The following is a 25,002-nucleotide window of genomic DNA, read 5'->3' as shown; positions in this document are numbered from 1 at the left end:
TGCCACCTAGGATGAGGTGTGAGCCTTCTCTGGGCTCACTTTTCTGGCTGCACTATTAGAGGTTCAACGAGATCGTCTCTGAGGTCCTTGGGCTCAGGGCTTGTAATGCTAAGATTCCGTGGATCCATCTGAGATGCCAGGAGTTTTAAAAGCCTGTGATTCTGAGAGTCCTTTGTTCTCCAACCTCCATAAAAAGCCGATCTAAATCTTTCTCGCGGCCTCCACAACTCCTTCCCTGTCTCCTCACTGTAGCGGCTTAATGTTCCCAGACTCTTGGGCAGGGTCCCAGCTGCAGCTTGCTGTGGTTCAGAGGACAGGAGGGACAGCCTTGGCCCCTCCATCCCTGGTCATTTCTTCTGTCTCTGGTGGCTGCTCACCCTTCCCACTCGGCCACGTCAGGCAGATCGCCTCCTCCCACAGAGAACTGGAATGACCTCCAGGCAATGAGTTTGGCAGCCTAATTTTCAGATGGGGAAACTGAGTTGGGGAAGGATTTGAGAGCTGGTAGTAGAGACAGGCCTGGACCCTCTATAGGATGTCTGATTAATAGCCAGTGTGCTCCTTGACCAAGAAGCATATCCCCATTTGGCCTACTGGGTGCGTGTGAAATGCCACCATTTGAACTCCCGTACTTGGAACTGGGGCATAGAAGGTCCCCTTACAAAGAAAACATTTGCAGGGATAGAGGGCGTCCTGGGCTGCTCTAGCCCCCTCAGCAGGTTCCCAGCATGGATCTTCTCTGGACTCCTTCTGTGGGCTCGGATGTGGGATCACCCCTGACCGAGCTCTGGGGGTGTCCGTTGACATATAAGGGGCCTGGCTGGTGCTATGATCCCAATATCAGGGACCTGGAGCTCTTTCTGCCCTTCCCTCACAACCTGGGCCTGGCCCAAGGAAATGGAAACTCTTCCCTTTTCCCCCTCCCTCTGCAGGTGTCCAGTTCTCCTCCTGGGATCTCCTGGACCCTGGAGACCTTACCTTTCCCACCCCCTCACCCCATGGCTCAGATGCTATGACAGTTTATTTAGAATTCTCCACCTCCCCTCACAATGTATCCCTAACAACTTATTTACCTTCCTCCACCTCTGCCATGAGCTGTGATTATCTTGATCCCAGCCAGGCCTCTGCCTCTCCAGCACAAGGCCCTCCCTACTGTCTGCATCTCCTCCCAGCCCTGCTGTCCTGGGAGGGCCACCTGGGATCCCCTGAATGGTACTGAGTTGGGGAAACCCTGGCTCTTGAGCTGCTGCCTCCAGTTCTGGCCCACCATATGGCACAACTCCAAGGGGCACGATTCACAGAGCTGGTAATACAATATGAATAGTGCCCTGGGGTCCTTAGTCACCCCCTGCTGGGCACCCTGATGGCTGGCAGTGGGAATCAGCAGGGTGGGACAGCTGGTGGTAGGGAAGGGACAGCAGTGTATCATCTGTCCTGCTGGAAGGAGGGACTAACTATCCTTGCAGAGAGGGAAGGGGCGGGGAATGGAGACAGGAAAGGTCTCCTGGAGGAAGGAGGTTTGGGCTGGGCCCTGAAGAATGGGCAGGAGACCACCAAGTGGGCCTCCATTATAGATTCACTTTCACCAGGCCTTTCTCAACAACTAGGTGGGGTTTCTGGGGGTGGACCTGGGCCTCTTCAACAAGGCAAAGTGAGGTCGTTGTCCCTGACTGCCAATTTCCAGGAGGAAAACGAGACCCAGGGAGGGACAGCGGTGGCCCCGTTTGCACTGGCAATGGTGACAGGTCTCAGAAAAGCATCCAAGTCTCCAGTCTATCTTGCATCTTGCAACCCCTTCTTTATTGGTTTGGAGCCCAGAAGCGGCTGATCCGAGAGGCCTTGTCCGGCGCAGCCCCCTGCAGTTCCCGGGGAGCGCGAGAGATGGCGACACAAAACAGCACGGCCGGGCTGCAGAGCGCGAGCCCCATGGCGGTCTCCAGGGGGCGGGGGTCGCGAACCTGGGCTCTGACGTGGGAGGCGGGGCCGGCGGCCGTGACGCGCGGGGGCGGGGCTGCGCGCCTTCCCGGACCGGGCGGCGATTCATTCAAAAGGCGCGCAGGCTGCGTGGCCGCCCGTGCGCACGCCGAGCCGGGCTCGGGCACCGCGTCGGCCTGGGAGCTGGGCTGCTGGAGCTGCTGCGGGGCGGCCAGGTAAGGAGGACGCGCGGAGCCCCAGCCCGGAGGCCGGGGCCAGAGGGATGCGGGCCCGAGCGGCGCCCCCTGCCTCCCAGCGTCTCTGAGGAAGTTCGCCGGCGCGGCGGATGCCGCAGCCCAGGCCCCGCGGCCCCCCGCCCCCGCGTCCTGTCCCGGCGCCTTCCGCGCACGGACCCCCGCCCGTCTCTGAGCTCCCAGCCCGGGGACCTGTGTGTCCTCCGGCCGCGGCTCCTGGCCCGACCGTGCGTGATGGGGAGGCGGCGGCGGAACTTGCAGTTTGAGGAGCCGGCGGGCCTCGGAGACGCCCCGGCCTGGGGTACTTGGACTGAGACCAGGACGGGGTGCGGGGCGGGACGGCGGCTCCTCAGTGTGGCTGCGGCGCGGGGCGGCCGGAGGGGGGGTTCTGAACGGTGTCAGCCCGTGACTGTGGGTGACACGGCGCGTGAGGCGGCCCAGCCAGGGCGAACGTGTGGCCCGGACACTGGGCGGTGACGTTGGGCCGAGGGGGAGACACCGAGGGGCTGTGTGTGTCTGTGACAGGCAGAGTGTGTGCGTGTGACTGTGTGAGAGAGACACCCCGGTCACTACGGGTGACCGTGACCCCAGCCCACTGTGAGTGCGACCCCGGGTTACTGGGGTCACTGAGTGTGTGTGTGGCCTGGGGTGTGACCAGGACACCAGGGCCCTCATGAACGTGAGTGAACATGGTATAGAGGGGGAGGAACCCCAAGTGACTATGAGAACCAGCCCCTGAAGCACTGGGGTCATAGTGTGCTGTGGGGTGAAGTAGTGCAGTGTGTGTGTGTGTGTGTGTGTGTCCGCGTCCGCCCGTGTCCGCGTCTGCACCTCAGGGACATGAGTAAAAGGCGGAAAAAGGAGGGACCTCAAACACCTACTAGCAGATGGGGGCTGGAGGGAGAGGGGCCAGGGAGGGGACAAGGGTCTCTCCAGGACTGTCCCCAAGAGGGCGTCCCTCAGGAGCTCAGTTTAGTGAGGGGGGTGGACCCTGAGTGACTTGCCCTGGCAGAGGCAGAGGGGCCAAGGCTGAGGGGCATCTGGTGGGGTGATAGGTCTGGCAGCAGCTGAGGGCCTCTGAGGTAGCCTCAGGCTCCATCTTTCTGTCTCTGTCACACACACACACACACACACACACACACACACACACACACACACACACACACACACACACACACACACACACACACACACACACACACACACACACACACACACACACACACACACACACACACACACACACACACACACACACACACACACACACACACGGTCCAAGAGGCCTGACTAAGCTCTGTCCCTGGTAACCTGTGTTCTCACTGGGCCCAGGCATAATCTTGCCCTCAGATCCCACTCACCCTTGCTGGGCCTCAGTTTCCCTGTCTGCACACTGAGGTGTTGGGCTGTGAATGGACTGTGAATCATCGCTTCGGGGTCCTCTACTGTTTTGGGGTCAACTGTCAACTGTCTCTGTTCTCCCCTACCTCCCTTCAGGCAGAAAGACTGCAGTGGGGGGGGGAGCAGGCTGTCTGCTGGGGACAGAGTGGTCCAGGGCTGCGCCCAGGTGCTGGTGACGGGGTTGGAAGCACAGCTCCTCAGATCACGCCGAAAATTCTAACCCATAGACATTGACTTCTCTGGTGCCCATCTCCTTTCTTCAGTTCCCTTCTTGGGGGGAGAGGGGGCATGTTCCTGGGGGGCATGAGTCATCTCTGCTTTGGAGAGCTGGAGCAGGGCCTCTTCACCATCTAGGCTAGACCCTCCTGAGGCCCCCACCCACACAAGAGGGTCTGTTGGGTTCGTGCAAAGTGGAATGGAAATCAGGCTCCCTAACCCAGTAGAGGTGAGGAGACACCTGCTGAAGGATCTGCACGTTCTCTCCTCTGCTGTCATCCTCTGAAAATGTTGATTGCATTCTGGGTCGGGGAGATAGTTTGGGGAGACAGTGCCAGGTGCTATGCTGAATGCTTTATGGTGTGCTCTCGTTGAATCCTCACAGTGGCTCTGAGATGTGATGACTGTTTTTCAGAGAAGGAAACAGAACCTCAGAGAAGCGAAGTGACTTGCCCAAGGTCACACAGAGTCAGGACAGTGCCAGGACTGGAATGCAGGTCTCCTGTGCCTGAAGCCCTGTAAGATGCTTGGAGAGGGCCACTCCCCTTCCTAATATCTGCTCATGGCTTCTCTGGGCTTCCTTCTCTCAAACGCAGGCTGGCAACATGGCCTCGGCAGGGTGTGCCACTGTGAGTTCTGAGTGTGGTGTGCACGTGTCTAGAACATCAGGGGTGGCTGGGTTTTATGGTCTTCCTGTTCCTCCCTCCCCCTAACTCTCACCTCCTAGCCAGAGGTCACCAGAAAGTCCTGTCTCCTGCCTTCCAGAGCCTGTAACTGGTTTGGGGAGCGTCCGTGTGGCTCTGAAGGATGTTGGGAGTCAGCAGCATGGCCCAGGCTCCAAGAGTGGCAGGAGAATTGAGAGTCCCACTTGACCTTCACCATACCTGAGAGGCCCTGTGCCCCCGCTCAGAGTTGTTCTAGGGGCACTTTCCCCAGTCCACCCACACACTGCGGGGGTTGAGGGACAGGCTAGTAGTGACCTTGAGCTTGTGCCTACCCGCTCAGGGCCTCAGTGTCCCCATTCTTCCCTGAGGCCCCTGCTAGCTCTGCCCACTGCTGCTGCTTTGCCGAGAGCTGGAGCTGGGGATCTGGGTGTCCCTCTGTCCTCTCTGGAATGACTAGAGTTGTGCTTCTTGGGGCTGATCAGAATAGCTGTCTTGGTCTCCTGGGGCTGAGCCTGAGTTATTTCCATCCCCAGCAAAGAGGTGGAAATAGCTCAGGGCCCTGGAAGGGGAGGGAGAGGGGAAGGGTTAACCAAGGGTTAACCTCCTCTTCTGGTCCCAGCCCCACCCTGTGCCCTGCCCAAGCCAAACCTTTTTGGGAACTTGTGCTGCCTGGACCACAGGGATGGTGGTGGGGCCTGGCTGGGTTTCCAGTGTGGCCCCAGTTGGGACTCATGTGACAGTTGCTGGAGGCAGGTGCCCATTTCTGGTCAAGGAGGGGAAGCTTTCAGCCCCCTTCCCCTGCTCATAGGGTCAGCCTCATTTTACAGAGGGAGAGACGAGGTTCTGAGAAGTGCTGGGACTTACCAAGGCCCCGCACAACCCTGATATTCTGGCTCTCACCCTCCAGACAGGGAACCTACCTTCTGTCCTGCCACACGTCCCCCAGAAGACTGGACGTGGCCCAGGACTGGAAGCAGGCCTGAGACATGCCTTTGCAAAATCAGGGCGTCTCTTATGTTCCAGCTTGGGCCTTGCTGTCCTTGCCCAAACTCCTGTATTGGCCTCTCTGCCTCCGTTTCCAGTTCTCTCACACATGGTGCCAGAGTGGCCTCCCTAAGGTAACTTGTACTGTTTGCCTGCAAAATATAGTCCAGACTCCTCATCCTAGCATCGAGGTTTTCCCTCCAGGAGGACCCTTTTGAACTTTACATTTTCACTCTCTTCCTTCCCTACCAGATGCCTTGGTTGTACTCTGCCTTTGCATTTGCTGTCTCCCCTTTCTAGAACCCTCCTGACCATTCAGGGTACAGCCCCAGCCCCGCTGCCTCCCCCAGGAAGCCCTCCCAGCCCAACGTTAGTCCTTCTTCATTGTGTGGTCCATGTGCCACATGTCCCCCCTCACCTCTGGGAATAGGCACAGGGGTGGGATCCTCATGGGCACCACATGCCCAGTTGGGTGGGGCCGGCCTGGCCAACAGCCTCTCCTCTCCCGCTGCCATATCTGTGTTGGCCAGGCCTCTTCCTGAGGAAGGGCAGCCATCGTAGGCTGAGGGCCTACTGTGTGTTAGGATGCACAGGGAGGTTGGTACCCAGGGGTCTCCAGTGCTCCCGAGTGTGTGCTGGGGGTTAGCGGCGAAAACTCAAGGCCACTCCTGTGCGTAGGGGCCAGTTTGGTGCTTGCCCTGGACTCCTCAGGCAAGGCTCTCATTCTGGGCCAGCAGAGGACGCTCCCCCCTGAGGCCCTAATGTGTGTTAGGTCCTGGGTGCAGGGCTCCATGCAGCAGCACTGGCAGGGCATCCCTTTCCTTCCAAAGCTGCTCAGTGGGGAGCCCAGACTCAGAGGGCAGAAGGGTCCAGTCCTAGTCTGAGTCACACAGTCACTGGTGCTGGAGTCTGGCACTCAAGCTCGTGCCCAGCCCCCAGCCCCATCTCCCACAGGCGCCAGGTGGGAGGCGAGGGTTGTCTGACAACTCTGGTGTCAGTTTTCAAAGAAGGACCAGGCTGGCTACCTGAAGGGGGAGGAGGAAGTGGTGGTAGGGCTGCTCAGGCCCACTCCCTCCGTTATAGGGCCAGCCCTTCTGCCAGGTTAGGCAGGAGGGCTGGACCAGAGGGGGAGGCATTTTGCCTGAGATCAGCCAGCAGCCCCCCACCCCCGGCCCAACCCCAACTCAGGATTGGGACATGACCTCTGGCAGACCTTAGCACCCAGTTGGGGTGGCAGGGAAGACTGAGGTGCCGATGCTGCACCCCTGCTGTGTGTTCAGCCCTGGGTAGGACCATGAGGCTCTCATCCGCAGCCTCATGCCCAGGTCATCAGCAGCCCCGTCCAGGTACAGGCATTGAGAAGAGGGCCCAGAGACGGGAAGGGACTTGCAGGACTCCAGCGTCACTGGGATCCTAACCCAGGTATGTTTGCCTGGAAGGCCAGAGCTTTTTCCGAGGCCACCCTGGGAAAGATGAGTGCTCTATAAATAAACTGCCCATGTGGCTATGAGCGTATGTCCTGGCTACTTGACACAGGAGAGGGATGGAGGGGCCTCTGCAGCCAATTAGAGGCAGGGTCTGACTGTGTGGTTGGAGGGAGAAGGAAGGAGGGCTTCCAGAAGGAGGGGCCTAACTTGGACCTGTACACCCTCACGGTAAGAAGGAGCAGTGAGCACAGGGATGGAGCTGTGCCCCGCCTCCTGTGTGCACTTGCTTGCCTCCCTCCCTGAAGGGGACCTCGAACAATGATGGCTGAAGGGGCCAGGAGAGGGGCGGGTCCACCCTGACAGGGAGGCTGGGAAGGCTTCCTGCAGGAGGTGGCACCTGGGCTGAGGCCTGATTGTAAGAAGAGTCGCTGTTCCCTGATGAACCATGGAACCTCCAGCCATGCCAAGAGGTCAGCTGGACAGGCACAGTTGTCCCAAATCACAGAGGCGGAAACAAGTTCGGGGATGTAGGGCTGGGTCCTGACTGCTCAGCACCCCTCGCCTTCCTGACTGTGGCTTCAGTTGGCGTGGGAGCAGGTGGACACAGGCCTGTGTAAGGGCTGGGAAATGGGCACCCAGGGTCCACCTGGCGAGTCCAAGATTCATCCACCCCTGCTGCTGGGACTGATGTTGGGTTCCCCAAGCACTCTTGCCTGCTCCTGAGCCACTGGGTGACCTTCGATGGATGCTGCTTGGTTCTGAGCTTGGCTCCTCCTCTGGCCCTTGTGGGCTGTTGAGGACTGGTGCTCAGGAGAGGCCTGGTCAGGCCAGGCCCTGACCAGTATTACTTACAGTGGGCTCCATTTATCCCCTCAGCATCCCTGGAGACAGGGACCAGAACCCCTGTTTGCAGGGGCGGACCCTGAAGCTCAGGGTGGGTAAGTAACTTGCCCAAGGTCACAGAGCTCCGAAGTGATGACCTAGAGCTTGAACCCAGGTGTGACTGCTCCGGGTCCAGGCTTCCCCTCAGGCTCTATTCGTTAGGGCCTGACCTGGAATTGCTGGGGTCAGGGGAATCTCTTTCCCCCAGCACCTTGAGTCTGGAGGAGGAGTCAGAGGCCGGGGCAGGCTGGGCCTGTGATCTCCCCTCAGTCTCTCTCAAAGCCTCCCCAGGTCAGCCTGGTCGGGGCTGAGCAACTCTGGGCGCCCTGGCACAGTAGTGATCGGTACAGATTCGCGGCCGGGGCAGGAGGCAAAGGTGGCTTCTCGGAGGAGAAGGTAGCAGTGGCGACAGCTGGTGGGCAGTGGGGTGTCCTCCAGCCCTCCTAGTGCTTTGCCGTCCTGTCCTGGGCACTGGCGCGGCCTCCCTGCAGGAAGGCTCTGGTTCTGAGTGCTTGGGTGTGGGCTGGAGCAGGGCGTGTGGGAGCAGCGGGAATGCCAGGTCTGGGGTGGCAAGAGCAGGGGCTGCCAGCTGCCTGTCCCCACTCCACATGGGAAACCTTGTCTCCTTTCAGACTAAGTGGTTACAGGGTACTACTCTGAGTCTCAGTTTCCTCATTTGTGAAGCCTGGAACCCTGTCTTTGAGGCCTGGTAAGGGAATGGGCATGTAGTACGTTCTTAGTGAGGGGTATTGGGGACCCCCAGCTCTGCCTCAGAGACGACTGTCTAGTTTGGGCCCCTGCCACACCTCCCAGCCCCAGGCTTAGGCCAGGGAGGGGGCAGGGGTTGCATCTGCACCCAGACTGGGAGGGGCTGAGTGGGCCCTGTCTGGCTGCCTCAGCCCTTTTCTTAGCCTCAAGGGCCAATTAGCCCCCTCGGCCCCACCTCACACCCCTGAGCCTTCTAAGCCCAGGCCTGGTGGGGGGCCAGGGAGCAGCTGCTGCTTGGTGTGCCTGGAGTCCTCACCCCAGGGTTGTGACCTGGGAGATCTTGGCTGCCTGAGGCTGGGCTGGGGGTGGGAATGGGGGAGCCCTTCTCACTGAGTGGCCCTGAGGCAGCCTCTGCACATCTCTGGGCTCCCAGCCCCTCATTAGTCCTAGGGAGCTGGGCTCTACCCTGGGATCTTCCTCTTCCCCCTCCTTTCCTGGGCTTCCTGCTTCTCACAGGTCCCAGTGCCTTTTCCTACTGGAGCTGTGGTAGACTAGGGCACTATGCATGCAGGAAACCTCAGAGGCCCCAGAGACCCCCATGGCGGCAGTACCTCCTTCCCTGGCGCCTGCCCGCGCGCTTTGTAATAGTCTTTCAGGTGAGCCGCCTCCTGTGTGCCGCCAGCTCCCTAGTCTCTGCCGTCAGGTTGGCAAACGCTCAGAACATCTGTTTTGCGCCAGGCCCTGGGCCAGGCTCCTGGGTAGGAGGGGCCAGAGTGAGGTGGGAAGCTGTCAGGTAGGCCTGGGCTCCACCCCTGCTTTACCTCCCCCTGGCTGGGTGACCTCAGTTACCCAGGGGTGAAGCAGGGACGCTCACCTCTCCTGTGAAGAGTGGAGGCAACCCAGGATGAGGGCCTGGCCCGAGGCGATGGGAGTCTGTTCCCTTCCCTGTGAGGGCAGAGGATGAAAGGGAGGCAATGCCTAGCTGTCCTCACTACCCCCCACTGTGGGCACTGCCCTACTTCAGCCCCAGTTGCCAAGGAACCACTGGCTTCCTTGCTAACCTGGATTTCTCTATTGATGGACGGCCTTTGTCTTCCTGCCTAGGGTGCAGCCACTGCTGAGAAAGGCCTGTGTCCAGCTGTGTTTCCAGGCAACCCTAGCCCCTGGAGGCTGCAGGGAGGTCCCCAGGCCGTCAAGCCACTGGCTGGGAAACAGAAATACCTGCCCCGCACCCCCTGCTCCAGGTGGCTACCTGCTTCCCACCTCCATCTCCCCAGCCCTGCCTCACTTGGCAGGCAGCCCGGCAAGCCCTCTGAGACGCAAGTTGTTCCACACCTCTCCCTCCCCCGCTAACCCTTCAAGGCCCTGGGGGAAATGCAGCCTTCTCAGCTTGCGGCCTAAGCTTGGTGTGACCTGGGATCTGCCCACCAACCTTTCCTCTCCCTTCCTACACCCTCCCAATCCCCCAGATTGTCAGTGTGTATCTTCGGGCACCTCCCGTGTACCAGGCTCTGCGCCAAGCATTGTACGTAAATATAAGAGAATCTTGTTTGTACCTCGTACCTCCCATCGAATATGTGCCATAACCCCCTCCACGATTTACACGTGGGGAACCTGAGGCACGGTGAATGCTTACTGAGGGCCTGCTCTGTGTCGGGCTCTGTGCTGAGCATTTGATGTGCGTTCTCTCGGCCTTACAACAGCCCTCTGAGGGATGGGGAATGGGGGTGGGGTCCACAGCCACCGAGCCAGTGAAGAGCAGAGCAAGGAAGGCTGGTTCTCCTCAAGTCAGGCAAGGGCTTCAGATCCGGGTTCAGTCCCCCACCCCGAGCCCAGCCTCTAGGCTTCTTAATCGTCAGCCTGCTCCCTGGCCCTCTTGACCTTGGGAGAAGGTGGACCCTCTCCTGAGTGCCTTTTCTGATCCCCCTGGTTCAGCACATACCTATTCACGTGCTGGGCATCCGGTACGGGGGCAGCACGTCAGCGGGGAAGGGGTGGGTGCGTAGCCTGGTCACACCCAGGGCGAGGACTGCACAAGTGAGGTGGTGGTTGGGGGCCAGGAGGAAGTGACTTTGAGCTGAGCTCTGAAGGAAGGGTAGCTGTCAGTAGGGTGATGGGAGGGGTTTCTGGGCAGAGGAAACAGCAGGTACCAGTGCCAGGTGAGAGAGGCAAGTGTGGGGGACAGAAAGCAGCTCTCAGTGGCTGGAGTTGCAGGGAGGGACAGGGGTCAGATCTGGGTGTTGAGACGCCTAAGCTGCGGGGGGCTGAAGTGGAGGCCAGGGAGGAGGCCAGGGGGCAGGCGAGGGGTGGGGTGAGCATGGAGCTGTGGGAGACCCTCGGAGGAGGCCACCGCGGAGGCGGGTGAGGCTGGAGAGGGAATGCGCGGAGATGGGGCCCCAGGCTGGGGCCGGGTGACCCCATGAGCTTCAGTTCTGGGAAAGGGGAAGCTGCTGAGGCCTGAGGAGGCCCAGGTGGTGACACAGCTTCCTCTTTCTCTGAGGACTCTGGGGCTGCGCCTCCCTGGGGCTCTGGCATCTCCCGCTTGGGGCCCTGGTCTCAGCTTTGCTAGTTGGCTTTCTTCCAGGGAATTTCTGGTTCTAATGGTTTGGGCATTTTTTTGGAGGGTGGGGATGGGCTGAGTGTGAGGAGCCCCTCCCCCTGCCCCACGCCCCCGTGAACCTGTTTTCTGGAGGCCTCCTGCTCCAGACACTGGGGCAGGGTTTTGTGGTGAGTGAGACAGACATCCCTGCCCTCGCTGCTGTCTGGTGGAGGGGGGCGGGGGCAAGCAATAAACAAGTAAGCAAAGGGTTATAAGCCTTGGTGGGAGGTGCTGAGAGAAAGAAGGGGTGACAGGGAGGAAGTCACATGACCTACATCAGGCTCGTTACCTCATTTAAACCTCATGACAGCCTTGCTCTGGGACATAAACATCCCCATCTTGCAGGTGAGGAAACTGAGACCCAGCAAGGTGAAGCAGGGGCTCTGGTCCCCCAGGGAGCTGGTGACAGTGGGAACAGGCCCCAGGCTGAGATTTCAGGGAGGAGTGGCCTCTAAGCTAACTTCCTTCTCTGCCCCTGGGGCCTTGAAGGGTGGTTCTCCTCTGCCAGGAGCCCTGAGGCCGGAGAAGACCACCACCACTGCCCATCTTTGACAGCCCTCCCCCAGGAAGCCCTCAGGAGGTGCCCCGAGGTGCAGGGCTTTGGAAGGTCACTGATTGCCCTGCCTTCTGGAAGGCAGAGGGCTGGGGATGGAGCCTTCTCAGTCTCCCCTCCCCCAGCCAAGGGGCTTGATCTGAACTTGCTGTTCAGTCAGGGCTCCAGGGCTCAGAGCATAGGTGCTGGAGGCTGGGTGGGGAGAAGGCGCAGAGGGGAGTCAGAGCAGCAGGGGTCCACGTGCGTGCAGGGGGGTTCTGGGTGGAGGCCAGCGGCTGCCTGACTGGGCAGGTCCTCTGGGGGCTCAGGCTGATTGTGGGGGCAGGGGGAGCTGCTGTAAGCAGAGACTCGGGCAGCCAGACTGGAGTAAGTGCTGGTTTGGGGTAATTAGAAGGCACATAATTAGAAGGCGTCAGGGCGCTAGGCCGCGAGCGTCTGTGCCTGAGTGGGCCCTCGCTGGCTTTGAGTCTGGGCCTTTGGACCCCACTTTCCTCCTCGAAGTCTTGAGACCATAGCTCCCCGTCTGTCTGGAGGTGGGCAGCTGCACAGCCCCTCCCTGTGAGCTCAGGTCACCCAGCAGGTGCCAGTCACGGCCAGGGGTGGGACTAGGGGGGAGTCTCTCCTCGGTGGACGTTGGGTCTCTTACTTTCCACCCCTGCCCCAGCTCTCTGGCCCACCCTGGGGATATGGACGGGTGCTGGGTCTGGGGGCTGGACAGGGCCACGGGGCCAGCCTGAGGTCTTGGGGCTCGTGGTCAAGTCTGTGGGTGAGCTCCCATGAAAAACCAAGGAGGGGGCCATGGAGAGATGGGCTTGAGTAGGAACTGGGCCTGGGCAGGGGGACACTTGTGACCATGTTGGAGGAGGGACCGGTGGAGGATGGGCCAGAGGATGCCACCTGTTGGGTGCTGACTGCCAGGGTGCAGCCTTCACTCTACTCTGTGGCCGGACCTTCTGTCCCAGGTTTTCCCCTGAGCTGGCCTTGGGCCGAGAGCCACTGCCAGTGACCTGGAGAGTCCCGAGGATAGTGTGACCACTGCCCCAGCCCCTCCCCTGGGTGTAATTCAAACCCCTGGCCCGCCAAGGTCTGTGCCAGGCCAGGCCCACAGCGCAGCCGGATCAGTTTCCTCCGGCTCCTTTTCCTGGTGGGAAGTCCGGGCCGCCTGTAGGCCAAGGGGCTCTCGGCTCTTCCGTGACCTGGGGTTTACTGCAGGCAGTGCTTCTCCTGCCAGGCTGGGCATCAGACAGCCCCGGGGTTCCAGGCAGGGCCCCCTCAACATGCTGGGCTTGGCTGCTCGAGGCTGCCCCTTGGGGGTCAGAGGCTGCCTGTGGCCTGTGCCTGAGGCCCTCCACGTACACTCCTCCTTCACCCTCCTGAGCCTGGAGACAGGCCTCCTGGAAAGAGGTCATTGAACTCCCTTATTCTGCTACTATCCCTTTTGTGCAATCCAAATTCTTCTTCCTGCTCTTCCAACCTCGTCCTCTGCTGGAGACTTTTCTACAGAGGAGGCCACACCCTTGAGCCTGGGGGCTCAGCCTCAGGCCTGTGCCTATCACCCTCTGTGCCCTCACATGCCTTATTTGGTTTCTTGGCACTTCCCTCGCTCTGGCACGGGGACGCTCACTGTTTATCTGTTGGTCGTTGGTCTCCCCTGGGGTGTGAGTTCCCTGAGGACAGGGACAGCGCCTGTCTTGTTCATACCTTTTCCCGTGCTGAGGGCAGTGCCCAGCACACAGCAGGTGCCCAAGAGAAGACAGAAGGCTTGAATGCTGGCTGCCACTCCCCACCCCTGCAGATCTGCCCGCGGCTCAAGAGATGCAGTCAGACACATCCCAGATCTCTGGAGAAGTCTGCCAGGCGGGACCGTGGGACCCGTGGGAGGACCAGCACAGTGATGGGGTTGGGGTGGGGGAGCTTTGGGGAAATGGAAGTCTAGAGAGGCTTCCATAACAAGAGGCCTTTGTGCTGGGCTTTGAAATGTGACAGAAAAGGCCTTTCTTGGAGCAGAAACAGCAAGAGTGAAGGCAGAGAAGTAGGAGAGGCGGGCATGCTTGTGCGCCCCAAGGAGTTCTGAGAGGCAGGAGCCTGAGAGCTGGGGATGCAAGCGGGGAGGCCAGGCGTGGGGTCGCTGTCAGCGCTCTCGTTCCTCCCACCTCCCGGGGCTGAGGCTGTAGGCTGTAGGCTTCCTTCCTCCCCTGCTCCCCTGCCCGGGCCTAGGGCAGCTGGCTGTTTATGGAAGAGGCAGGAAGCCCTTCCTCCACTGGGAAGCTGCCCTGGGAGGCTGGCCCCACATAGGGTGCCCCCACCTCTGCTAGGGCCTGCAGTGGACCAGAGGGCAGGGCCGGTGAGCGTAGGCCAAGCCGCCCCAGCATTCTGCCTGCCCGGTGACACCTCTCCATGTTTCCGTCCAGCCCCGTCCTGGAAGGAGGACTGCAGCTGCCTGCCTGCCTGCCTGTCCCATCCCCGTCTGAGCCTCCCCTCCATCTGCCTGAGGCTGGCGACCCACTGGGGCTTGAGGATGAAGCTGAGCCCACCGCACTGGCCCCTATCCTGCCTCCTGGTGGTGAGTTGGGGATGGGACCGTGGGGAAGGTGAGTCCTGAGCCCTGCGCTCAGGAACCCCGTGCTGCGGCGGGTACTGGGGCTGGTTACATGGCTCTTTTTTTTTTTTTTTTTTTTTTGCGGTACGCGGGCCTCTCACTGTTGTGGCCTCTCCCATTGCGGAGCACAGGCTCCGGACGTGCAGGCTCAGCGGCCATGGCTCACGGGCCCAGCCGCTCCGCGGCATATGGGATCTTCCTGGACCGGGGCACGAACCCATGTCCCCTGCATCGGCAGGCAGACTCTCAACCACTGTGCCACCAGGGAAGCCCTACATGGCTCTTTTGAAGAATCGAGGCAGTCTGACCCTAGGAAGCGCCTCCTGCCCCACGTGCTCCTGGTGCCGTCGGCCTCCCAGTGTTTGGCACGTGCTGGAGCCGCGTCTAGGGCCTGAGGAGGTCTCTGGCACCTCCCGTGTGACATTCCCTCTGCCCTTCAGGGTAGCTGGCTATACGCTGTGCCTGCCCCAAACTGGGGCCCAACTGGAGGACTGGGGGGATCTCCCCTGCGGGCAGGATTCGGGGCAGATAGTTCACACTAACTGTGAGAGGGAAGAGAGGGAGCTCCGAGAGGAATAGGGGGAGGACATGAATGGAGAAGATCCTTCCTTTGGGGCCTGCCATGCTTTGTGTGGGTCCCAGGGTGTGAACGGGCTGGCCTTGTGTTGTGGGAAGGTCACGGAGGAGGATGTGGTCCCAGAGACTCAGCGGAGGCCCCGAGGCACCATCTGCAGTCTCGGCCCCAGGGATGATGAACGGAGGCTGGTTAATGACATTTTCAGCTGTGGTGTGTGGACCAAGGCAGCAGGAAGGGGGGCGGAACCTGAGAGAGGAATTCGGAGGAATTTCCTCCTCATCATCCTGGTTAGCTACAAGGGCGTGACTCACAGACCCAGGGGCTCAAGATCCTGATCTGGCCCTGTCTGAGGCGTTTCAGCACTTTCCAGAAGCAGATGTGGTTCTCCCCTTGCCTAGGCAATGGCAATGCAGCTGGTCTGGGACAGGCAGATTTTACTTGTAGCACAAGGGACTGAGGTTAGAGAGTGTCCCCAAAGCCTGGGGGTGGCCCTGTATATTGGTGGTCCTTGTGCTTGGGGTGACTGTAAGTGGGTGGGGGGTAGGTGGCCCCAGAGATGCCATGTCCCGGTGCTTTCCGCTCCCTCAGTGTGTCCTGCCCTCTTTTCTTCCAGCTGTTGCCCTGGCCTCTGGCCACTGCAACATCAACAACCCCTTGGCCGTGCCCACCCGGCGAGGAGCCCAACCTGGTGAGCTCGCCCTGCCCATCCACCTCTCCTGGGAAGACTGTTGAGGGCCAGGGGCAGGGACCTCAGGCCTGGCTCCTGGCTTTGTTCTCACTCTTCCCCTCCTGCAGGAACCAGGGCGGGGCACATTATGCAGGTCCTGCCCCCCAGGCACCTTCTCAGCTTCCTGGGGCTCTAGCCCTTGCCAGCCGCACTCGCGCTGCAGCCCTCAAGGGAGGCTGGAGGCCCAGGTGGGCACGGCAACTCGAGACACACTATGTGGAAACTGCCAGCCTGGGTGAGCCATGGGGTGGGGTGTGGGTGTTCATGACCAGGTGACCAGGACTTGAGATCCTGGGGTCCCAGCCTCACTCACCTCTTGAGTGGGCCACAGTCTTCCCATCTGTGAAATGGGGTGGGTCAGGACCAGTGAGGGTGCCCAGTAGGAAGGTCCAGCCTCTCTTAAGGATAGTTTTTGGGCTTCAGTAACATCTTCCCTCCCTGCAGGTGGTTTGCCCCGTCAGAGGTCCCCCATGTTCCCTGTCGGCCGTGCTCCTGGACACCCCTGGGTACTCGCGGCTGTTACGGTGAGTGGCAGGTGATGGCTAGGACTGGCGGGGTATGTGTGGGGAGGGGTCTGGCGAGCTTGAGCCCAAGGGCCCCGCAGTGTCCGTCTGGGGCAGTGGGGTCCTCACTCCCCTAGCCCAGGGGAGGGTGTGCAGCCACAGGGTGCCTAGCAGGTCCACTGGCTGTGTCTTCTCACCCCATCTTTGAGTGGCAGAGACTGTCCAGCAGGTGGCTGCCACAGCTTGGGTTTCACATCCCAACCAGTCTCCTGTCCTTATCCCCTCGAAATAACCCACGTAGCTGAGTGTGAGCACATACGCTTACATATGTGCACCTCCTCTCACCTGTTGAGTTGGTCACCTTCTGAGGCAACTAACTCACGGGTCAGGCTGTGGGGAGGCAGGATCCGGTGTTGCTGTGCCCAGGCATGTGCACCGTTGCCTTTTGTTCACCCCTGTGACCCACCATGAGGGGTGGACAGGGGCCTCAGGGTCTGGCCGTCCTGAGGGCTGAGGAGGCCTTGCTCAGGCTGGCTGACTGGTCAGATGGCCAAAAAGGAGGGTGTGAGTTGCCCTTTACTTCCCCACCATAGTGGAGAGTGGGTGCTCTGGACATGCCAATACCACCCACCGCCCCGACCCCTGCCCACAGTAACCCGGGCCCTGGGCCTCTCTGAGTGTGTTTCTCTCTGCCTCTGTCTTTCCTCCATGCCTCCATCCTCCGTGGTGCTCAGAGCGGGGGCGACGGGCCCGACGTGGCATGGAGGTGGCAGCAAGGGCGAGTGGCGCGGGGGAGACGCGGCAGCCTGGGAACAGCACGCGGGCGGGCAGCCCCGAGGAGACAGCTGCCCAGTACGCGGTTATTGCCATTGTGCCCATCTTCTGCCTCATGGGGCTGCTAGGCATCCTGGTGTGTAACCTGCTCAAGCGGAAGGGCTACCACTGCACGGCCCACAAGGAGGTCGGGCCTGGTCCTGGAGGCGGAGGCAGCGGTGAGGCCCAGCCTGGGGCTGGGTGGGGAGGCCAGAGGGCGCGGCTGAGAACCTACTTGGTCTGGAGGGTCTGACTTGGAGAGGCCTGCAGAGGGCTAATCAGGAGAGTTTCCCGGAGGTGCCGCACGTGGGCCGCAGAGGAGACACTGCGGACTGGCAAAGTAGAAGGAAGGGTGAGGCGGCCCGACGTGGCAACTGGGGCAGAGCAGAGGCAGAGCAGAGGTCAAGTGGCTTCAGTGGGATTCCCTCCCTGTGTGAGGCCCTACCCAGCTGTAAGGGCCTGGACTCCTCAGGGACTGCAGTTGTGTGTGTGGTTCAAGGGTTGGACTGCTTTCTGGGTACTCAGGGTGACCTCCGACCTCTGGCCTGAAGGGCTGGCAGGGCAGCTGTCTTGGACAGGGACCATGCGGGGCTCAGGTTTCAGCTCCAGGCTGTGGTTTGAGTTACGAGCCCTGGACCCAGAGGGAGAGACATGTTCCTCCTGCCCCTACCCCAGGGCCCTGGGTCCCTTTTCTTCTTCCCCTTACCCCTCTGCGCTGTCCCCTGAGGGCTAGTAGGGCCGGGATCCCACATGCACATACACTGCTCACAGAAATTGGGGGCCAAGTCAAGATAGAATGGCGCCTGCCATGCCAGCGCCCTTTTCAACCTCCGACACTGCGGTCTGCAGGGGTCAGGAGGGGGACAGGCGCTTTAGGCAGGCAGGAAAGTGGCAACTCAGGCCATTTTGCCTGGAACTGCACTTGTTTTCCTGGCCTAGGACTCCCTTTAACTGTTGGCTGCTGCCTGGGTGCAAGTCCTAGGAGTTCTGTTTGCTGCTGGCCCAGGAATGATTGCATGGCCCATTCTCATGCTCTTGAGGTTCGGGTCCTCAGTTAGTTATACCGACAGGGCGGTGTGCAGGGAGGTGATAGGCCTGGGATGGCAGAGTTTGCTGGGGCTGTCGGAGGTCATGGGCAGAGAAGCAGCCCACAGCTCCCTGAGGCTAAAGAGAGGAGAGGGCAGGCCCTGGGAGAGGCTGGTTCCCTCATCCCACACATCTGCAGGGACGGTGGAGTTCCGATGGCCCTGAAACCGCTAAGCCCCTGGTGCTGCTGGGTGCAGGGAGCAGTGATGCTGAGTAAGTAGTGAAGGTGATAATGGGCTCAGAATCAGAGCTGAGGCCCTTAGGTACGCATACAGCCAGGCCAGGGGCGCCCTCTGCTGCCATGTCCTGGTGTAGCCTGTGAGCCCAGGGTGTCCCACTGCCTCCTTCCCTAGGATCATGGTTCTCTGTTCTTCCTCAGGGGTCAACCCTGCCTACCATACTGATGACGCCAATGAGGACACCATTGGGGTCCTGGTGCGCCTGATCACAGAGAAGAAAGGTGAGGGGGGAGGTCTGACCCCATCCCTCCCAGAGCTCTGCTCTGCCCCTCCCGCCGGGATCCCTCAGGCCAGCGTGCCCCCTCTCTGACCACTGTGGCTCATGGTGCTCCCGCCTCTCTGCCTGCTCTTGCCTGGTGAGAGGTGGAGGAAAAGGCACACAGCCTGGGCCAGGGAGGGGGTGGCGGGTAGGTAGGGGGATTTGTGCTGGGGCAGGAGGTTGGGGGGAGTGCCCCTCACGGCCCAGAGCCGGGTTCTGACTACAGCTGCCCACAGAGAATGCGGCGGCCCTGGAGGAGCTGCTGAAGGAGTATCACAGCAAACAGCTGGTGCAGACCAGCCACAGGCCTCTACCCAGGTAAGTGGGCAGGTGGGCAAGGAGGGACCCAAACCACAGGTAATCAGCCTGCCTCCTGGGGACTCACCATTTGGGTATGTTGCCCCTCCTGTCACCCTGCTTCCCCTTCACCTACCTCCTGGGGTCTCCTGGGCCTGCCCTGCCCCAGCCCTGCCCCAGTGACCGCTCCCACCTGTGTCTTCCACAGGCTGCCGCCGGGCCCACCCAGCATGCCACACGTCTGCCCGCATCGCCACCACCTCCACACTGTGCAGGGCCTGGCCTCCCTCTCTGGCCCCTGCTGCTCCCGTTGTAGCCAGAAGTGGCCCGAGGTGCTGCTGTCCCCCGAGGCTGCAGCTGCCACCACTCCTACTCCCAGACTCCTGCCCAACCCGGCCAGGGTGCCCAAGGTCGGGGCCAAGGCAGGACGCCAGGGCGAGATCACCATCTTGTCTGTGGGCAGGTGAGGAGGGCATAGACACAGCAGGGTGCCACAACATGACATGACAGCTCTGGGGGTGGCAGGGCCCTAGCCTGATCCATGAACAGTGGGTTCAGTGGTGGCCTCACCCTTCCTGGCCTCAGTGGGCCTCTTTGCAGTGGGGGCGGCCAGGGAAAAGCCAGGTCTTCCCAGCTACGCTCTCTCACATGGAGTCCCTGGGCCCCCAGGGCAGGGTCATAGCCCCCATCACACCTGCGCCACCTCAGGCTAAGAGCCTGTCCACCTGCAGCCTAGTGTCGGGAGCTGTTGGGAGCTTGTCAGTGGGTGGGAAGACGTGGGGAGGGCTCAGGCTCTGACCCATGAACTTGCTGTGTGACCCTGGTGGGTGCTGCGCCCTCCACACCTGGGGTCCTTCCTCTAATGGAGGATGATCGCACTACCTCTCCCCACAGGTTCCGTGTGGCCCGAATTCCTGAGCAGCGGATGAGTTCGGTGGCCTCAGAGGTGAAGACCATCACGGAGGCCGGGCCCTCAGGGGGTGATCTCCCTGACTCCCCACGACGTGGCCTCTCCAGTGAGCAGCGGACACTGCTGGGAAGTGGTGGAAGCCACCCTAAATGGCTGAAGTCCCCAGCAGAGAACAAGGCCGAGGTAAGGACCAGAGGGGAAAGGTGTCTGTTGGCACCTGTGCCAACCCCAACTGCAGATGGGGCAGGGGTGGAGGTACAGAGGGCTACTGCCTCCTGGGGACTCACCACTTGGTATGTTGCCCCTCCTGTCACCCCGCTTCCCCTTCACTACCTCCTGGGGTCTCCTGGGCCCTGGTTTGGGGCCCTCCTTGTCCACCTGCCCACTCACCTGGGCAGAGGCCTGTGGCTGGTCTGCGCCAGCTGTTTGCTGTGATACTCCTTGGAGTCCAGAAGCCCCCTGACAGCTCTGACCCCTCACCCCTGTCCCCCAGGAGAACCGCTATGTGGTCCGGCTGAGTGAGAGCAACCTGGTCATCTGAGGGGCTGTCTCGTCTGAGGATACTGCAGCCTTGCCCTGGGAGGCTCTGAAGGCTTCCTGGAGGAGGTAGAGCTGCAGCTGAGCCAGTGAGGATCCAGAATGGCCCAGCAGACAGAACAGCCAAAGCCAAGGCCAAGGCCTGGAGGTGGGAGCGTCCACCCCAGTGAGGAGGCAGGCCAGCGTGCCGGCGGGTGCTGTGTGCAGGAGCAGGTTGAGAGCCCCTCCCATCCCTGCCGCCCATTTCCTTCCCTGCAGGATGTCCCTGATGCCGTGCCCTGCCCTGGCTGGATCCTAGGAGCCCACAGGGTCCTCTGCACTGCCAGGTGGCTAGGCCTCAGTGGTGGGGAGGGGCCCTCTACCTGGCACCCCTGGCCCCATGCCTTAGTGATGAGCCACCCCTTACCTCTGTAGAGGGGACCTCCCCCTCCTTCCTGACAGGTCCTGCAAAGGGAGGGGTCAACAAAAAGCCATGAGCTAGGAACCGGGTTCCTGGGTTCTAATCCTGGGCAAGCCCCTGGCCATTACTGGGTCCCAATTCTTCTGACTGTGAAGCGGGGAGAGAGTGGCGTCTCGGTGCCCAGGGCCTTCCTGCATCTTGCAGGCTCTGGGCTGGGTCGTGTAGATGGAGAACTTGACCCCTTGCCACCCCTCCCACTAGTTTTATCTGGCCCCGTTTTTTGCTGCTTCAGGGCCACCACCTTCAAGGCTCCCAAGGGGCTGCCCATTCAGGGCTCTGCCTACAGAAGGGGCATAATGCACGTGCCTGCCCCTGACCCTGCTGTTTTTATTGAAATTGAAAAAACAGACTTGACCTGGGCGGGGCTGTGGTACAGAGCCCCAACCTGCCCAGCCACCCACAAGATCTCAGGCGCTTTGGAGGGTAAGGGGTGAGGCCTCTGGCCTCGGTGGTTTCTGTGTCCCTGTGGTATTGGTGTGTCCGTCCCCTGGCCTGGGCAGTGCGGGTGACTGCCTAGCCCGCGTCTCCACTCTGGCTCAGCAACCTCGTTATTTATGTGGGGCTGTGCAGGCATGGGCCCACTGCTGTCACCGTTTCTCTTATTTATTGAAACTTTGCTGTTGTCCCACCCTTGTGTCTCCACACCCATCCATTTGTTGAATAATAAAAGGTGGGAAAGTAGTGTCATGAGGCGCTTCTTTTTCCCTGTGTCTCTTCTCAGGTCTGCCCGTTCAGTGAATAGTTGTGTGTCGGGCTCCGTGTGTGGGACAGGCCATCCCTCCCCTGGCAGCGCCTGCTGTTTGGCAGGTGGACACCAGGCAGCAGCTGAAGTGGGGCCGGAGGTGGCCTCTCAGGTCACCTGGTTCTCACTGAAGGCCCTAGAAGCAGTGCTGTCCAACGGAAATAGAGTGTGCGCCACGTATGTAATTAAAATTTTTCTAATAGCCACATTTTAAAAATTAAAAAGAACCAAGTGAACTTATTTTAAATGATATCAACAATGTATTTTACTTACACCAGTATATCTAAAATACTTTCATTTCAATATGAAATCAGTATAAAAATTATGAATTAACCATTTTTTTGCTTTGAAATGTGGTATGTAAAATACACTTAAAGCACGTCTTAATATGAAGTAGCATATTTCAAGGGCTTGATAACCTCATGTGGCTAGTGGCTCCTGTACTGGACAGCACAGCTCTAGAGGAAGTGGAGCCTGGCAAATGGATGGGGTAAGTAAGGCATATTGAGGGCTGGAGAATGTGGGAAGGGGAGCTGTGTTCCACAGAGGGGGAACAGCATGTACAAAGGCCGGACGGCAATGAAAATAGGAGGAGCCGGAGAAGCTTCAAGTACAGAGTGACTCAGGTGTGAAGGCTGGGCTGGGGGTGGCAGCAGAAGGCAGCCACATGGGCTCTTGGAAGCCACTGGCCCTATGCCAGGGATGCCCAAGGAGCCTCTAGAGCATTCAGGAAGGCTAAAAAGTATGACTAGCCAGCTCATTCCTGACCACTGTGGAGGGTGCAGGAGCTGTGGGAGCAGGGATCCACAGGAGGCTGTTGCAGCCATCCAGACAAGAGACGGAGGAGCAGGGGTTTGCGGGGGCGATGGAAAGACTCCTGGGACAGAGGACGGAACTGCTAGGCCTTGGTGCTGGGATGTGGCTCAGGGGATTAGGGCCAGCTGGGTGGGGAGCAGTGATGCAGACCCACGGGATGTCCTGAGGCACCTGCACGTGCAGGCCCGCGGCGCTCGAGGGACAGACCTGGCCTACGATGATACCTGGAAGCACTCAGATGGGCATTTGCACCAGGACTGGACTGGGAGGGAGCACGTTCCAGGGAGAGAGCTCAGGGAAGGCCCAGAAAGGTGGGAAGGAAAGCAAGCAGGAGAGTGCAGCGTCCTGGAAGCCAGGGAAGGACGAGAGTGTGGGTAGCAGGGTGGGTCACAAAGCCAGGCGCTGCTGCAAGGTCAGGACTAGCATCCCCTGGCTAGCCGACACAGGGATGTGGCGAGACCAGAGCCAGGTCCCAGTGGGCTGAGCTTTCTGCAGAAGCCTGACTGTGCCAGGTAATAGCTGGTAGGCCCTCAGGCTCCGGGGAGAGAGGGTTTTTAGTTAATTCCAGGTTCTTTTGGTGTTTGGTATGGTTTTAAAAGACAGAGGGTCTTCCCTGGCAGTCCAGTGGTTAAGACTCCGCACATCCACTGCAGGGGGAGCGGGTTCAATCCCTGGTCGAGGAACTAAGGATCCCCGCGTGCTGAGTGGTGTGGCCAAAAAAGAAAAGAAAAAAAAAAAAGGAAGAAAAGGACATATTTCAACACTAATGGGAACGAGGCCCAAGGAGAGGCTGAAGAACCAAAAAGTGACGGTTCATGGAACCTGGGGAGGTGTGGAAAGGGACACCCTGTGGGAGGCCCAGGCTTCACATAGGGCAGAAGCCATGACAAGGGGCCGGCCTAGCAGCTTCAGAGAAAAATCCCCGCCTGAGGGGAGGCTGAGCTTTGAGATTCGACCTCTCCCTTTCTCTCACCTCTCTTAGGGCACAGGCTTCTCTCTCTGGGGCTTCTCAGGTGGGCAGGAAAGGGAGGGCACCTCTGAGGACCCAGGAGGCAAAGCATCACCTGCTCTAGGAGAGGGGAGGGAAGGAGACAGGCTGGACATCAGGAGGAATTTTCCGGAGCAACAAAGGTTGCCAAAGTCTAGAACAGGGTGTCTGTCTGTTGTAGGGGACCAGTGGGCATCACGAGTGCACCCCGGGGAATGTTCCCTGGGGCCGCCGTGGTGCGACTGGTGTCCCTACTCACCAGCTGTTCAGCTGCACCTCAGGGTGTGGCTTCTCAAACTTGGCTGCCCCCTCAGCCAACCAACCCCACTTCACCGAGGACTTGTGTGACACATTGAGATGAGGACGAGACAGTGCCCTGGGGGAAAGGGGTGGGAGGCTGAGCCCTCCCACTCTCTGGCCTCCTTTCCCAGGGGGAAGTTGGACTCTGGTCTCTGGATGCCCTCTTGCCTGGGGTGAGGCACATACAGATGCCAGCGACGGTGGAGGCTGAAGCTGGGTCTGGGCTTCCCGGGTTAGGTAACGCATACCCCATCTCAGTGCTGGGCCCTGGGGTAATAAGCACTGCTCCCCTCTAGACCACTCCCACCACCCCAATTTCCTGCTTGCTGGAAGGTAAGAGAAAGACTAGCCCTGGCCCCAGTCTCTTGTCCCTGGAGGATACTGAGGCCAGCTCCCAAAAGAGTGGGATGAGTTGCTGAGGGATCAGGTAGGGGTGTGTCTGATACCCTTGGCTTTTAGGGCCCCCACCCTCACGTGGAAGCTTTCTTGGCTCTAAATCCTGCTCTTGAGCAAGGTAGGCCCAGGCTGTTGGCAGGGCTGGGAGCTGGAGGACACGGTGGGGCCCTGGGCCAACCACTGAGGACAGTTCTGAGACTGCCCTCTCTCACTCCATAACCCCTCCTCCATGGGCCAGAATGGTGGGTGCTGGGGCTCCGGTCTCTGCCTTCCACCTGCTCCTGGCCCCCAGCCCTGCCACTGACCTGGAGCTGAGTCCTTGGGAAAAATCCCCTTCCTGTGCAGGGGAAGAGAGCCCAGCAAGGCCCTCCCCTACCACACCCGACAGCGCTTTCTGCCATCACAAGGGAGGGAGAATAAGTTTCCTGTCAGGTGAGGACAGGAGAGGAAACTGGGGAAGGCATTATGGAGGCCCAGGGTACGGTTTGGTGCAAAGGGCTCGAGAGTCAGGAGTCCTGAGTGTTAGTTACAGCCAGGTCACTTAGCCTCTTTGGGCCTCAAGTATTCTCTCCATTTGAGGAAGCTGAATACCTGGAGGCTGGGAGAGCGTGGACTGCAGGGGCCAGGCCCTAGGATGGGATGGTGGCTGTGATAACCAGGGAGAGGAGCCCAGGCCTGGACAAGAGAGAGATGTTTAGGATGTAAATAAAACTGACAGCACTTGATGACCATTTGGATGGAGACCATATGACTGCCTTCAACTGTCCTTCTGGGACTACAGACCACACTAAGCCCTTCCCTTGGTTTCCCACCTGACCAATTTACCCTTGGAGTGAGTACAGGCATTGCCTCCTCCAGGGTGGGCAGGAGAATGTGGGGCTTGGGGCTTGGTGCCTGGGCTTTGGAGCCAGACCAAATGTAAGTTCCAACTCCGCCCCTCACTAGCTCTGTAACCTTGGCCGAGGTACTTACTTAACCCTCCTTAGCTGCCCACTACCAAGGACAGGGCTAACAACAGGGCTCACCTCCCATCCTGCTGTGAGGATTATGAGTTGCGAAGCATAAAGCACAGTGCTGGCCACATGGTGGGCACTCGGTATCACACACCTTAGTCCAGGTGCCGACGGCCACTTCCCAGGCCCAACTGTGA

The 25,002-nt window shown here is 60.1% G+C and overlaps 1 protein-coding gene and 1 long non-coding RNA gene across 2 annotated transcripts in view; one reads left to right on the top strand and one right to left on the bottom strand.

The window, feature by feature from the left end:
* Positions 1-21,660, top strand: part of RELT (RELT TNF receptor) — a 25,263-nt gene extending 3,603 nt beyond the window's left edge. The window contains exons 2-12 of the mRNA XM_069540886.1: positions 14,015-14,166; positions 15,393-15,467; positions 15,575-15,741; positions 15,951-16,030; positions 16,744-17,001; positions 17,863-17,875; positions 18,262-18,368; positions 18,643-18,724; positions 18,912-19,166; positions 19,598-19,796; positions 20,107-21,660. Of these exons, the coding sequence (XP_069396987.1) occupies positions 14,122-14,166; positions 15,393-15,467; positions 15,575-15,741; positions 15,951-16,030; positions 16,744-17,001; positions 17,863-17,875; positions 18,262-18,368; positions 18,643-18,724; positions 18,912-19,166; positions 19,598-19,796; positions 20,107-20,154 (1,329 nt within the window). The 5' untranslated portion in view covers positions 14,015-14,121 and the 3' untranslated portion in view covers positions 20,155-21,660. The remainder of the gene's footprint in view (positions 1-14,014; positions 14,167-15,392; positions 15,468-15,574; positions 15,742-15,950; positions 16,031-16,743; positions 17,002-17,862; positions 17,876-18,261; positions 18,369-18,642; positions 18,725-18,911; positions 19,167-19,597; positions 19,797-20,106) is intronic.
* The window catches only part of LOC138414137 (uncharacterized), a 27,648-nt gene extending 2,646 nt beyond the window's left edge, over positions 1-25,002 (bottom strand). Inside the window, exon 1 of the long non-coding RNA XR_011246555.1 lies at positions 24,878-25,002. This is a non-coding gene — a long non-coding RNA (uncharacterized lncRNA). The remainder of the gene's footprint in view (positions 1-24,877) is intronic.

This window comes from Delphinus delphis, chromosome 8, assembly GCF_949987515.2.
Source record: "Delphinus delphis chromosome 8, mDelDel1.2, whole genome shotgun sequence".
In the NCBI taxonomy this organism is placed as follows: Eukaryota; Metazoa; Chordata; class Mammalia; order Artiodactyla; family Delphinidae; genus Delphinus; species Delphinus delphis.
This window is presented reverse-complemented; position numbering and strand designations above follow the sequence as displayed.